The sequence below is a fragment of the Bemisia tabaci genome, chromosome 2 (genome assembly GCF_918797505.1).
Source record: "Bemisia tabaci chromosome 2, PGI_BMITA_v3".
NCBI classification, from domain to species: domain Eukaryota; kingdom Metazoa; phylum Arthropoda; class Insecta; order Hemiptera; family Aleyrodidae; genus Bemisia; species Bemisia tabaci.
In genome coordinates, this window is record NC_092794.1 from 44,598,973 (window position 1) to 44,614,063 (window position 15,091).

At 41.5% G+C, this 15,091-nt stretch overlaps 2 protein-coding genes across 3 annotated transcripts in view; one reads left to right on the forward strand and one right to left on the reverse strand.

The window, feature by feature from the left end:
* The window catches only part of LOC109039997 (neurobeachin-like protein 1), a 504,582-nt gene that overhangs the window by 399,689 nt on the left and 89,802 nt on the right, over positions 1–15,091 (forward strand). The gene's annotated exons all lie outside the window — the stretch shown is intronic.
* On the reverse strand, positions 1,274–14,096 carry LOC109039991 (cuticle protein 21). The gene is made up of 2 exons (XM_019055738.2): positions 13,925–14,096; positions 1,274–2,263 (listed from the first exon to the last, which is right to left on the reverse strand). The coding sequence occupies exons 1-2, from the start codon at positions 13,934–13,936 to the stop codon at positions 1,862–1,864; spliced, it is 414 nt and encodes a 137-aa protein (XP_018911283.2). The 5' UTR covers positions 13,937–14,096; the 3' UTR covers positions 1,274–1,861.

Genomic DNA, 15,091 nt, shown 5'->3' on the forward strand with positions numbered 1-15,091 from the left:
GCCAGCCAAAGCAAGTGTCAAAAAATCTTTTAGGTATAAAAATTTTCCATTTTTGCAAAAATTAGAAAAAAAAATGATTTTATTTTTTTCATTTTTGAAAAAATGAATGATGCCTTTTCCAAAGTACAACACTACGTTTTACCTCGAGCATACGTGTGTTGCACCGTGACTAAGAGGTAAATTACTATTCCTTAATATGTTCAGTAAAGGAAAGTATCCGGTGCAAATGTTGCTTTTAAGATTATGTATTTACTAGGGGGCTACGCCCCCTGGCCGCTACGCGGCCCAACCCCCCGAAGGCGCTCCGCGCCATCAATGGGCCGCTTCGCGGCCCTATTTTTACCCTCCTATTAGTATTTGTTTTATTTTTCCCCTAAAAAAATTCGATATGAGGTATACTTAATAGAATGAAATAATTTTTGGTTTTGATGAATAAAGAAAAAAAAATTTTTGAAGTCAAAAGGACGCGTTTTGGAATGACTGCTTGATGAAATATTACAGTAAAACAACGATCTGTTTAAATCGGATAATTATTAAGTATCTCTGGAGGCGGGGATCGAACCCACACCTTGATCAATGTGGACACTTCCGACGTCGTAGACGACTCGGCCACCGCTCGTCTTGAGGTAATCGGCGGAAATCTTGTGTAGATAAGTGTAGAGCTGATGCGCAGGCTACACACCTACTGCGCAACCTCCTCGACCACTGCGCATCCTCCCGCGCATAGCGGTAGCAGTCCCGGAGCACTCTGTAAATTCACTCACTTTAATAACGTGATTTTAAAAAAACCTGGGTCCTATTTCCAAAATCTAATTAGAGCGGGCACATCTAGGGCCAATTACCTGACGATCTACGCAAAAATCATGGAAATCGGCCCGGTAGAACGCTCAAACGAACTATGACAAAAAGTATAAATTTACATTGTTCTTATGAGAGAATTCGCAACTTTACCACGTAATATAAAAAAACCTGGGCCATATTTTGAAAATCTGAAAAGAGTTGGCTAATCTAGAGACAATTGCCCGTCGATTGCCGCAAAAATCATGAAAATCGGCCCGGTAGAACGCTGGAACTAAGCGTCACCAGTTTCGTAAAATTAGGAGGTCTCGGAGCTTATAGTATAGATAGCATCGCGTCCAAGATACTAGACTCCATGCTCACCTCTTGATACACTCGCCTGAATTGTTGCTCAATATTGCTACCTTATGCAATTGTTTCATCACGATTGTTGAGGTCACCTAAGTTTCATTTGTGGAAAGGACTGAAGTCAGAAAACATTTAAAAAATTTGACTCTATTCGAAGCAAAATATACAATAAAATTGTTTGTACTAAGAGTATTAAATTCTTACAGCGATTGGAAAATCAATCGCCTCGACAATTTTACATAAATATAACATGATAATGAGATGAGCATGAAGGGGGGGGGGAGGTTTATTTACAGTGGACGAGGGAGGGTGGTGTACAGGGAGGGGTATACAGGATCACATTCGTTGACGATCACCGGATGGTTCGGAGAACTCGTCGAAACTCACATTAAAACAACGTGAAATTAAGAGATTTCTCCACCACCGGGATACCAAAGGAGTGGGGAAGGAAGACGCGAGGTGGGAATGAGGTAATGAGGTCAGCCGTGGACATGAGATGATGTTGGTGCGAAAGCTCTCCAGGATAAATCGAACCCCTTCGAGCTTTCTAAACCACGGCCTTGATGAGGTTTGAGCGAAGAAACTGAACAACCCGCGGTACAAACCCCTGAGTCTTGGAATCTATATAACTGGCATACCAAGTATCGTATACGTTTTAGGGGCTCGTGACCGGAGATTGTTCAGATCTCCTGATGATGAATGATGAGGGCATGACTTAACCGTGGTAAGGGGCGGGGTAGGCGGGCGCTACTGGGGCGGGGTAGGCGGGGGCGGCGTATTTGGGGGCGTAGGGGGCGGGGGCGGCGCCTTCCTTGGAGACGACGGCTTCGAATCCGTGTCCGTTGTCGGCGTAGGTGACCACTCGCTTGGTTCCGTCGGCCTCGGCAACGGTGTAGACTCCGGAGACGTAGTCGCCGTCACGGGTCTCTTCCTGGCTCTTGACGTCGTAGGTGGAGGGGTCGTGGACGTTGTAGGCGAACTTGTAGGCGGGGTGGGCGTCGGGGTAGACGGGCTCGGGGACCTTGTAGGCGGGGGCGGCGTAGGCGGGTTTGTAGGCGGGGACGGGGGCGACGTACTGGCAGGTGGCCACTGCGAAGAGGGCTGCCAAAATGAAAAGCTGCAACACAAGAAAACACACATTAGATCAGAGTTGACATTTAGCGGAAAAATCGATTTGATGTTCACTTCAACTATTGTAAAAAGCAAGCGTGCGAAAATGTTATGTAAAGAATAAAGTTTCGAATGATGAAAAATGGCCAGTTGCAGTTAGAAGGCAGTAAATATTTGTATGTTAATCATGAATAATGCTAACGAACATGACCGATATTTCAAGATGCCCTATGAAACCGTCCCTCCAGGGCCGTTCATCTGTTCCGAAGAGGAAGAGTAAGTAAAGTTGCCCCACACACGTACCTGAAGGTGATTAGTAGGAGGACGGGGGGGGGGGTGTCATCCTCACGGGAAAAGCGGGGGGGGGGGGAGGGGTCAAAATTCCCCTCTTAATTCTTAAATGGCCCTTGACTTGAAAGTGCCCAGAGTTAACTTCGAATAGTCACATTGCATATAACCAACATCATTTAGGGTTAGAGTTACCTTTACATTAATGTGATTCTCATGCGGTTGGTATTTTTCTTTCAGTTTTCAGATCAATGAAATGTTAAGAAATGCCTCAAAATTTCTATTTACTGTAATACTATTACCCACGAATAAAGAGAACTGCACAAAAATAATTATAGTTGACTGAGGTAGAAAAACACACGTCTCTACAGGAGTTGTATCCTTTTTGTATTATTGTCAGGAAAAAGTTTTTAAATATGATCGGTTCTTTTATTTTATTTTTATTATTATTTAGAAAACATTGTATCGTTATCTCCCTCGAGGAAAATCATATTTAAAGGGAAATTTGAAGTATTGAATTCGGATACACGGTTTTCACGTCAAGTAAAGGCTCGCAAGCAATCATCTTCTACCTGTTTTGCGAAGATTTTCATGAAAAGTGTCTAAAGATTAAATTATTCAAAGTTAATTTTTTTATCGATGGCCTATCAAATCTTCTATCAGAGATGTGTAGAACAAACCAAAGCGTTTTGTATATTATCGTTCAGCCTGTGCCCGCAAACTTGCATGCTAAAACCCACTCATTGGGCATTTTGACAATGATTTCATAAGCAACCCTCATATTGACCCCCCGCGCAATCTTTAAAAGCTGGTTTGATCCAGCGGTTGTAAGTGCGGCACGTTTCTGATTGCGTTTTTATACTTTTTAATCAAGAATCAATTACTGGTACAGGGCCCGGTCAATTACCAACTCACACTGGTAAATGCACCGCGACGTTGGACATAAATCCAAGGAACATAATGGCTCCAACCATCGATGCCAAGGCTGGTTGCAAAATTTCAATGAATTGTAAATTCGTGAAATTTTATGCGCAATATTAAATGAATATTGAAAGATATGAAAGAATAAATTTGTGCCTTGAATATTTCGTCATAACTGGGGTAATTGTTTTTAGTAAGTCGATCTCAACTCTAGAGGCTGGAATTCAATGGACGTTAGTAAAACACAAAGCAGCCCATATTTTTATCAACTTTTTGTACAGTTTAAGGTGAATTAGCGCAGAAAACAATAGAAAACCCGAGTAACCCAAAAATCAACTTTTGCTGCCACAACATACTGCCCTTCGGACCCTAAGACTGCCATCCATAGGAAAAACGCCGCGATTCCGATCAAAACCTTGCATTTTTCTTCCACACATGCTGCCCTTTTCCGAGAAATCCTGATCCCTACGATGCTTCATTTCTTAAAATTGAATTCTCAATTGTATGCCATAGTTAATATAGAATTAAGAAGGATAGATGTTCGTTGGTTTTTCGTTAATAAAACAGTTTGTTCCTATAAAGCAAACAAAATCTAAAATGGAACTACGGCGTTTTTGCCGAAGACGGCAGAAGAACTCTACCGTGCTCTCCCTTTATAGGTACTCTACTGTACATCACGTGGGAGAAATATCCATGTTCGAATTTTCAGCAGCACAGCGTGGCAACCGTGTGAGCCTTTGCAGAGCAGGGTTCGGTGATCCGGAGGCGCAATCTAGATCACTCCGGCACCTGTTGAGTAACCGCATCCCGCAACATTGTAGCCTTTATTTGAGCCTCCCGTCGACAGATGGCGCACCGCTCTAAAAGCGCGCAACTCCGCCGCGAACCCCGTGTAAATCGGCGGTTTCTCGGGGGTTCAAGGCGGGGGACCTGCCCTGCGTCCCACCTGCGCTCCGAATCCATCCCGAGTCCGAAAGTGGGTCAATCGCCCGCGTTTGAGCCGTAGAAATGAAAAGTGGTTTTGTGTGATTAGTTGCGGGCGCGCTTGCCAGAATTCGCCTCGTCCGACGGCTTATCAGATGGGATCCAGCCTGATGAAACGGGTCGTAGGCCAATGCTGCTCTACTATGGAAGAACAACGTACGAACTTTCGGACAGTGCCAAGTTTCCTTTGTTGAAAATACAATTTTTCTAGAAAACCTGTAAATATTTCTCGGTCGATTTTTCCGAGAATATCGTTTGCAATTTAAGCTAAAGTATATGAAAATTTCAAGGGAAAATATTGATAATTTTCTTCAAAAGTAAATATTTTATCAGGGGAAATTTGGCAACGTCTGATAGTTCATACGGCTCCTCTTTAGCTTGACAGTATAGGTTAGCTGCAACGGTCACAGAATTGCACTTGCATCGTTGAAACTTATCGACGAGTAGAGAACAATTGAATTTGTCCCAAACTTGGAACTGTTGATTTCAAGCAAATTTTTGCGTTGAATCGGATGGATTAGTGCATTCGATCCAGTGAATCCGATTCTCGTTTTTGGGGTGCACCAAACGGAAAGTTTGTGCTTACTGTGGTCACCACACCGTAGGGATTCACCCTGTACCTCGTGAAATACGGGAGACTTGGTGAATCTGGCGGATTACTATGTGATTGGTCCGTGCTGATGGATGAGTCTGTTGCGGTCGCCCCATTGATGGCACGGATGTTAGCGCAGGCTTGTTATTGAAATGGATAGACAAAGAAAAAGTGAATTTAAAGAGATCTTCAACGTGAAGCATCGGATAAAGGGGGAATTTTGCCAACCTCGAGTAAAATTGAGCTGTATGACTTCGGAAATGGGTCCCTGAAAGTGATTTCATTGATATACCACTGCAAAAAATACAAAATACGGAAGAAAATTTACTACAAGTTTTGTAAATTTTAAGGTAGGTTTGGACCTTAATATTTGTCTAGATCACAGAATTTTCTCTTTCGAATTTTGTACTTTTTGCAGTGGCAAATCAATGTAGTCCCTCTCCAGAATTCACATTTCTATGCTGCTGAATTTCACTCGAAACTTGCAAAATTTATCGTTCATTCGATGCTATTTTGATAGCGTCCTTAAACCTCCCTTAATCACATTGTAAACCAAATGATGCCTCCTTAACTCCACACCGCTCTCAACCAATCGGGGCCTTCTAAGTAAAGGATCTGTTAGGGTAGAGACAAAGAAATACCCTCCACCGACCTCTTGGCGACAGGTGGAAACTTTTACTTTCGGGATACCGTATGGACCGTTATAAGGAAGCAAAAGTCATCACCCATTTTCCGACCGCTGACCTATCTACTCGGTGGATAATGAGCTTTGGGTGACGTAATAAACCAAACAAGTTTATGTTCGCGAAACGAAGTTACCAGCACGTTGTTTAACTTCCACCCAGTCAGAGACAAGAGATCCTCCACTGGCCTCTTGGCGACGGAAGTTTCTACTTTCGGGGATTCAACACTTTCTTATGGACAATTATAAGGGAGCAAGAGTTATCAATCTTTTCTCGGCTATTGACCTACCTACTTGATGGATGATGGGCTTCGGGTGCTTCATGAGCCGAACAAGTTTCCTAAACTTCGGTTTGTTCGCAATACGAACTGCCAAACACATCGTTAACCATCAGCCAACTAGGTAGGTCAACAGTTGAACGTTGAAGTTCCGAAAGGAAAAGTTGCCACCTTTGCCGAGATATTGGTGGAGGGTCTCTTGTCTCTTCTAGTAGATAAGTCACCAGTTGAATGTTTGAGTTCCGAAAGTAAAAGCTTCCACCATTGCCAAGATATTAATCGAAGGTCTCTGTGTTTGAGGAGCGACCGAATACGACCCTACGTGCACTGAAAAAAACATTTCGGCGTTTTTACCAAGGTCCATTGGTACCTTTACCATCACACTTTCTTACCAATTATTGGTAATTTTACCAAGGCCGACTGGTAAGCTTACCTAAAAACCGGTATTTTTACTGTTTTTTTAAGCTAAGAATACCACTTTGATTGGTAATCAATTCCCGGTATCTTTGCCATTTTTTCTCGGTAATTCTACCACAGTCGATAAAAAATATTGGCGTTTTTACCAAGGTCCAGTAAAATTACCGAGAAAGTTCAATATTTTTACCGAGACTTCTCGGTAAAATTACCAATTCTATTAATGGTAATTTTACCAAGGAAAAACTGGGATCAAATAGAACCCTGAATTCTTGGTAATTTTACCCTTTTCTCAGTAAATACACCGAGATTTTTTTTTCAGTCTGGCCACCACCATCCCACCGCACGTAAGAAATTGCAACAGTGAGATCTTACGAATAAACTCGAGCTGCGCATGCTCCGTTCATAAATCATCATGGTATGATACCGGAGAGAGGGCAGAAAATGAGTTGTCGCAATACGCTCTCATCTACGCTACAACTCTATCAATGGTAATTTTACCAAGAAAAAACTGGGATCAAATAGAACCCTGAATTCATGGTAATTTTACCCTTTTCTTAGTAAATACACCGAGATTTTTTTTTCAGTGTGGCGGGGATAGTGAGTTAGACCGCGATCCGTTGGCGTTGCGTCTCTCGGCGGATCCCACGCTCCAGCCCAAAGGCTAGTTCTGGCAAAGGCAAAGGCTGGAAACTGAGTCAGTATGCCACCGTCACTGTTTGGCCTTGATGGACGAGGGGGGTGGGGGGTGGTGGGACGCCCTCCCGACTCGCTCCGGACCAGACCGCGTCTCGCCTCGGCGCTTATGCAACGGCCCGCACCCGGCCCGGCCTGGCGCCCGCCAAACATAACTCACTGGAACCGTGCGAACCGCCCGAGAGAATGAGTGCTCGTCCAGAAAACGTCCCCGACACTGTTGCCAGTTCGGCAGAGTGGCGAAATTTCATGAAATTTAAAATCATTAAATCGTCACCTTCCGGTCAAAGTATCACAAGCGCCATGCGACGTTTTAAAATTTCCACCGTCATTTTATTTTTTTACAGAGAAATCGTTCAACGAAGCTGTCCGAAAATTTCACTGAATTTTCTTTGCACTGCCAATAAAATTCAGTGAAATTTTCAAATAGATTCAACCAAAAATTTCTATGGAAAAAAATAAAATCGCGGCGGAAATTTTTAAACGTTGCATGGCGCTTGTGATACTTTGGCCGGAAGGTGACGAAGTTTCTCTCGAAACATATCCGGAAATTTCAGATACTTATGGTGTTGAAAAAAAATCCAACACTGAAAAAAAAGTTACGGGCTATACAGACATACCGTTCGTTCCGGACTCGGAGGCCTTAAGTTCCAGGTGCTGGAGCCGTAGCTTAGATTGCTCCGGGTGCTACACCCGAAACTTTCGGCCTCTGAGCCCGGAACGCGGATGGTGTGTCTATGTAGCCGGTAACCATGTACAGCCTCCACGGTCGGAGTTTTTTGTTCAGAGAATTTGAGGATGAGGTAGTAAAGATCAAGGTTTCTTGCATTTTACGGCGGGTTGCATACGTAGCCCCTGAGAAATACGTTTCCAAAATATCATAAATTTCAAAAGTCTCCTAGGCATGTGAAATTTCCGGAAATCTCTAACGGTTCATATCTCTCTTGCGGTTCATGTCACCCCGGTATGGCAGAGAGTGAAATTGTTCTGTTTCATATATCCAGGCGGTACAGCCAAATCTCCCATTTTACTGAGAAAAGCATTAATGCAAAATGGAAAAGCTGAGAAAATGGATCCGGCAGCGTCAGAGCAGAAAATTTGATCTAACAAATCCATCGCTCTTCGTAAAATTGTCAATATAAACCCAAAAGACTCTTGGTATTTACTTGGATCGTTAAAAATCAACAAATTTCACTTTCACAAGTTCAAGAAAAGTCTTATTGAATAAACGTTATGTCAAATAGCATGTTCTGCTAATCTCAGTTAAACCTAATTGCCGGCAACGAAAGAAAAGTGTCAACCAGTGTCTTTTACGTATGATATTTCATCGCCCTTCTGAAGTAAAAGCGTAACTCAATTTCCACATGAGCCCTTTCTCACATGTAAACACACGCTTTCTGGGGTTCATGTCCGAATTGAGGTATGCTCTTACGTCAGAGGGGTGACGATTTTATCAACGCAGTAGTATAATTGTCTTGCGATGAGAAAAGGACCAATATCATTAGGTATAACTTTTACTAATCAAGAGCTCATTGGATTCCCTATGCAGATATGTGCTTTTACGGGAACGCAGAGATAGTGGTTCCTCATTGCAAAATATAATCCACTTATGATGTAGTGGTTGAATAGCACCTTGGCCACCACCATCCCACTGCACGTAAAAAATTGCAACAGTGAGATCTTACGAATAAACTCGAGCTGCGCATGCTCTGTTCATAAATCATCATGGTACGATACCGGAGAGAGGGCAGAAAATGAATTGTCGTAATACGCCCTCAGGTTTGTCCTTGTGCAAAGCTCTCTTGAGTCTTGACCCTTCGGACCCTGCGCACTGGGCTAGGTGCGGCCCTGAATCCGAATGGAACTCAATTGTCCGTGCTGCGCAGGATTCGAATCTTCGCTTTATGAGTTCATTCACTGAATAATGGGTACTTATACAAGGTCTTAAGTATAAACAAGTTCGCACGTAGTCTATTTAAAATTTCACCTAGAAAACGATTCCCGCAACGATAAGTTTGGAAGTCAACTTTTGAGCTAGGCATTATCGAGTAACTTTAACACAAATCAAATGGAATCGAGATTATCACGTCATTTTAATTATTATCTTTCAACCAATCTTAAACGAACACACTTAAACCCAATAATCTCGGATGATCTGAGTGTTACAACCAAAATTTAGAAAATTTTCTCTTCCATTAAGTTAAGAATCTAAATTTTTGTACTTGTACTCGCCCTTCATATTTTCTGGAAAGACGTTAATAGCCGAAGTTTCTGAACGTCTCTATTAAAAGTAACTAATTAACTTTCTTGTTCAGGAGTCGATTTTCAAACTTCTTGTGTAACTGGTTCTCCTCCAGAAATTTTGAATTGAAAATGTGCTGCGCAGTGCTTTAATTGAACTCAGTTTTGCAATTCGTAACTAAAATATTTCTTACTCAGTGTAGAAACAGCGAATGTGCCATTAGTTTTCCTATGCACATAAGTGTTTTTACAGATTAGTCAGAAATTTTAGTTCCTAATTTCAAAATGAACTCCAATGCACACCGTGTTTAGTGGCCCATCAACGCGAATTCAACCAGAAACAGCCTATCTGCATTATTTAACTTATTCTCTCGTTTTATTTTGTTTTTAGAGAATCTAAAATAGTAACACCTTGAAAATTTCTCCGAATTTTCCGCAAAGTATGAAAAATATATCAGCAAAATTTCAAGGGTAAAGCTATATTTGACTGGCATAACTGTGTTAATATATAGTTTATGTTTTTCAGTGTTTTGTTTTCTTGTAAATGAAGTAAACATAAGAAGATACTAAGCAACGTGCGATTGAGGCAGCATATAATCTATGCGTCACCACGGTCATTATTTTAAGCTTGAAACGGAAGGAATGACGTCATCCACCGTAGTAGCACATACCATGTTATGCACTACTTTGGTGGATGGCGTCAAAAACACGACTTTTAAAAGGACGATATCTCGGTTAATATGCAACGTAGAAAGTTGCTGACAGATCTTATTTCAGCTATTCTACAAGAATCAAGCATCATAACACGATTCTGTTACCAGCACAACTGGCCCATTCCCGGTTAACATTATTGTTAAATTGGTTGTTGTGTTTTGTGAAGAAAATGAAACAAGATAGGATCGATATCAGAGAAAAGTAGAACATCTTATGAGTATTTTAGGACAACAATGTAAAGCCAAACCACGTCAATGGCGATTTCAAGTTTGCAGTTAGAAAAACGCAGTTTCGAGGAAAACTATGTGCAATCCTAAACTTTCATATTTAGGGTGAACAATTCACAGATTACATTTCCGCGTTACGCCCTTTTTTAGCAAAATATAATTAAAAATGTAAGAAGAATGGGCTAAATCGCTCACAACTAATGAGTTAATGGCGTCAAGGAATGCTTTAGTGCATGTGCTCATGAGAGTTTCTTAAAAAACTACCATTAGTCCTAGTTGGCATTTCTTGAATTGTAATGCTTCACTGGAATGGTTGTGTATTATAAGGACATGGGGTTATTGCTAAGGCAGAGATCGAAGGCAGAGTGTAGATAGAATCAAAAAAATCTTCGGACAATTTTCGAAACTTGTTCCGCGAAAGAGGAAATCCTACGAATTATTAAATCTGCTACTGTTATTATGAGACCGGTTTTTTAAAATTTATTTACAACCAATCATTTCACGCAGTGTAAGCTGTTCAAAGTAGGATCTGTTTATATTGTCGAATCGCTGATCGATTTAAAATCCCCTGGAATCAGTCAATGATTGTAGCAGTTAAACGTAAGCGACTGCTGTGCATTCCGAGGTGAAGGACCGAATTTATGACTACTGACCCCATAACTCTTTTATGATCTTGGTTTGTTTGTAATTGAACAAGGTACGAAGGATAAAGGCTGCGTTTCGGATTGCCCCTGGCCTATTCCGACCGGCCCGTTGAGAAACGGTCACGTTTTTGGTCGTTTTTCAAAGCACTGATCCATAAGGACAAATAGCGATCTATATAGATCCGTCTCGATGTACAAGACGAAGTCCATCGGAAACGAATTGAAAGAATTTCCATGTATAATGATCCTTATGGACCACTAAACGAGGTGCGATTTTGCGAACATTCAGAAATATATTTCATACTCAAAATGTTACGTAGAGCACAATTAATTCGTAAACATTTTGAACAATGCTCGGCGCGGAATGAACACTGCTCAGTTAAGCTGTCTGTCAAATACATTGTAGTGCGCAATTTGATTCAAGCTGACCATTGTTTTTCTTGTGAGTGGGGAATTTGAATTTTCCGTCACCATTGTAAACTAAAAACGATGATATTGTAGCTAAAAGTTAATTTCAGTAGTTTTGATCGCGAAAATCGTGTTCTACGTGAAATTTCGGTCAGGACTCATGTATGAAAATACTCAAATTTGCAGCTTTTGTAGCGGTCTATGATCAACTTTTGCCGTTTGTATAGTATATTCTGGAAAATATCTACACTGAAAGTCGTACTTACGGGCTATATAGACTTACTGTCGGCGTTTCGGCCTTAGAGGCCGTAATTTCCGGGCCTAGCACTCGGAGCAATCGAAACTACGGCTCCAGCACCTGGAACCTTCGGCCTATGAGCCCGGAACGGATGGCATATCTACATAACCCGTAATTAATCTCTCAGCGTGCGCACCTTACCTCCCGAATAATAAATGAAACCAACAAACTAACAAACAAACAAAAACTACCAATCGTTCCGAATGAATCGAACCCGATCGCTTGTTTACTTTCAGAAAGGAATGACAAAAGTGTAATTTGTGCCGCGTACCAATCATCAAAAGAAGCCTCAAATCGAGAGACTTAAACGAGCGTATAAGAAAGTAGGCATGTCGGTTACCTGCGATTACTCTCAATGTAGTTCATTCGAGTGCGTCTGTATATGTTACCGAAAAATCCCTATTTTCTGGCAAATCTGGGTTCGCTCAGCAAACTCTACGTATTCCTAGATAGACCTAGGTTTGCCGAGGTGATCATGTGGCAAATTTAGGTTTAGAAATAGGAGTTGGAAGGCAAATAAAAAGAGAATATTAAAAAGTGGAAAAATTGAGACTTATATCCCTTTGTAATGCCTTCGGTTGAATGTGACTATAAATTTACCATTTTGTGAGCATCATTGGTATTCAGACCGAGACATTTTGTCTTATTTACATGGCAGAGGAAGGACATTTTTGAAAGAAAAAGTACAGAAAATAGTGATTTGGAAATAGATAGCCGGAACAAGTAACAACAGTAAAGACGCGAACCGCTATGGCAATTAATGCAAGTATTTGCGTTTTGGAAGTAAACAGTTCCTCGTCAGAAAGGCAAAAACTTTAATACCGTGAATAGAAGTTTTACAAACTTACGACCCCTCCCTTTTTTTTTAAATTGTAATGAAAAAGAAAGTTTGGTGATTTCAATGTTATGGTATCGTGTCAAAGTATAGTTGCGGCTTTTCTCATGTCAACGAAAAATAGTCTGTATAGCTTTACCACGGCTAAAGAGGAGATTTTATTAAAATATGGGTAAACAAGGCTAAAAAGTGATTAAAACACTAAAAGGTAGGATGTTTTTGTGCTTTATCTTTACCATGGCTCGATATGCAACGGAAGTAAAAGTGAAGAGTTAATCATATCATGCACGTTTCCTCGTTGTTAAGGAAGTTAACCCAGTCGTCTCAAATGAACGTCCGTGTCTGTAGAACGGCACACAAGTATACACGAATCTTAGCATTAATCATCATCATCATTCCTTGAAGTTTTCATATAGTTCTCATGCACAGAGAGGAAAATTCCAGTCAGTTTTGAAAATTGTCGTTGAGTAGTCTTCTATTTAAAATTTAAAGTATGGCGGGACGTCTGCAACGTCGCAAACCGAGATGCGTGGTTTGGTAGCATCATCGTCGTGATACACTGGAAAAAAAAAACCACATTGGATCTAGAGTCCAGACTCTTAAAAACATCGACAAGGAAAAATACTCTTGATTCAATCGGATTTTTGCTTAAATCAAGAACCAAGCCCCTTAATTTGAGCGGATTTCCTTTTAATTTAAGCTTAAATCTGATTGAATCAAGAGTATTTTTTCTTGTCAATGTTTTCAAGAGTCTGGACTCCAGATCCAATGTGTTTTTTTTCCAGTGTATCAAACTGAAATCTACTTCGTTAGAATGACTACTACTCTTCATTAGTAAATCTTGACGACTATGGCTCGTATTGAGCAGAAAGGATCCAGCGCGAAGTCTGTGTTTTCAAAATCGTGCAATTTCTCCTCTCCTTTTGAAAACACTTGATATATGTACAGTATTACAATTTACACAATAATTTTCCTTTTAAAATGAACAATTTTCTGGGGGAAAGCCAAAACTATTTGCTATTCTATGAGATTTTTTAGATAATTATAAGTAAGCAACAGATTTTACAACACTGTGATTGCGCCGGTTTCTTTCTGCTAAATGCGATCCAATTCACGCTGTTTTCAGTGAATCTCGCGTTTAATTTTGACCCGAATGAATAAACTTTCATGAGGAAACTCCCCCCCCCCCCTTCAGCCCCCTTCTCGCGACGCTGCTGTAATTTTCACGACTTTCCCAAAAAGGGGGAAAACCCCCTATGAAAAATGAATTTTCCGATAAGGCTCTTTTACGTGACGCGACTAAACTTTTTTACGGTTTTCCCGGGTATTGAAAGGAAGGATGGGGAGCATTTTGTTGCCTTTTTTTGAAAATTCTGGCGAATGTTGAATGTCGGTGAGTGGTGATTGGTGAGTCTCGAGTGGTGAGTGGTGAAGGAAAATTCTTACCTTTGCCGCCATGATTCTGTGTGATGTAGAGGGTGAGTGGTCCGGACGGAGCGTGGAAGGTGAATGTGAGCCCGAACAATTATGACGTTGTATTTATACGGCGAAATGGCCGGGCCTTTGTCCCCGGGTTGGCCCCGTTGCCGCCCCGGCGCCCCGGGATTTCAGCGCAAAGGACGCCCCGACGCCTCCCCGCGCGGCGCCGCGACGCCGGGCATCTCAGTTACTATTCGTGATTTTGCCCGCGACCATTTAAATTATGCGTTCTTCGGCGCATGGGAGGATTGGGCGCATGGTTGCCAAGTCGTGCCCGGACGCTGGCACACTTCTCCATAATGGAGATGTTGCATGTGTGAGGGATTTGCGATTTGACTCTTGATTTTTATGTAAAAGTTCGCGAGAAACACGATAGTGCCCCTGGTTTTCTCTGAAATCAACTTCCAAGCTCAAAAAAAGCTCTCAAGTTGAGGCCAAAATGGAGAGGATTTCCCAAGCTATCCTGAGAGTCCACGACTACATCAAGACGAATTCTCTATGCAAAGATACTAAGCAAATACATTGACAGGGCTGCCATTTTATTTGGGGACTTTAAAACTGAAAACACAGCAACCCTGCTAATGTATTTGCTCCCTATCTTTGCATGGATAGTTTGTCTTGATGTAGACGTGGACTCTCAGGATAGGGTGGGATATCCCTTCCATTTTGGCCTCAACTTGAGAGCTTTTTTTGAGCTTGGGAGTAGATTTCAGAGAAAACCAGTGGTACCATCGTGTTTCTCGCGAACTTTTACATAAGAATCAGTAGTCAAATCGCAAATTCCTTACACGTGCAACATCTCCATTATAAATGTCTGTGTTCGTGGTTACTTTGGGTTACTTTTTTTTCGTCAAATTAACCAAAAGGACGTGATTGATCGACCCAATTTTTGGTTGAATCGACCAAAAACGTAGGTCACTCTGAGACATTGGGGGCTGAACTTTATGCACTGTAGTTTCTCTCTTTGTGACTCAGATGTGGCGACTTGCGAGTGGTTAGAGGATTTAACTATCATCAACGCGATTCATGTTCGATTCTAGCACCTCGCGCCGGATTTCTATGGAGTTCCCAAACTTCAACTCAAAAATTTGGTCAATGTAACCCACAGGAAAATCAGCCAAAACTTAATAACCG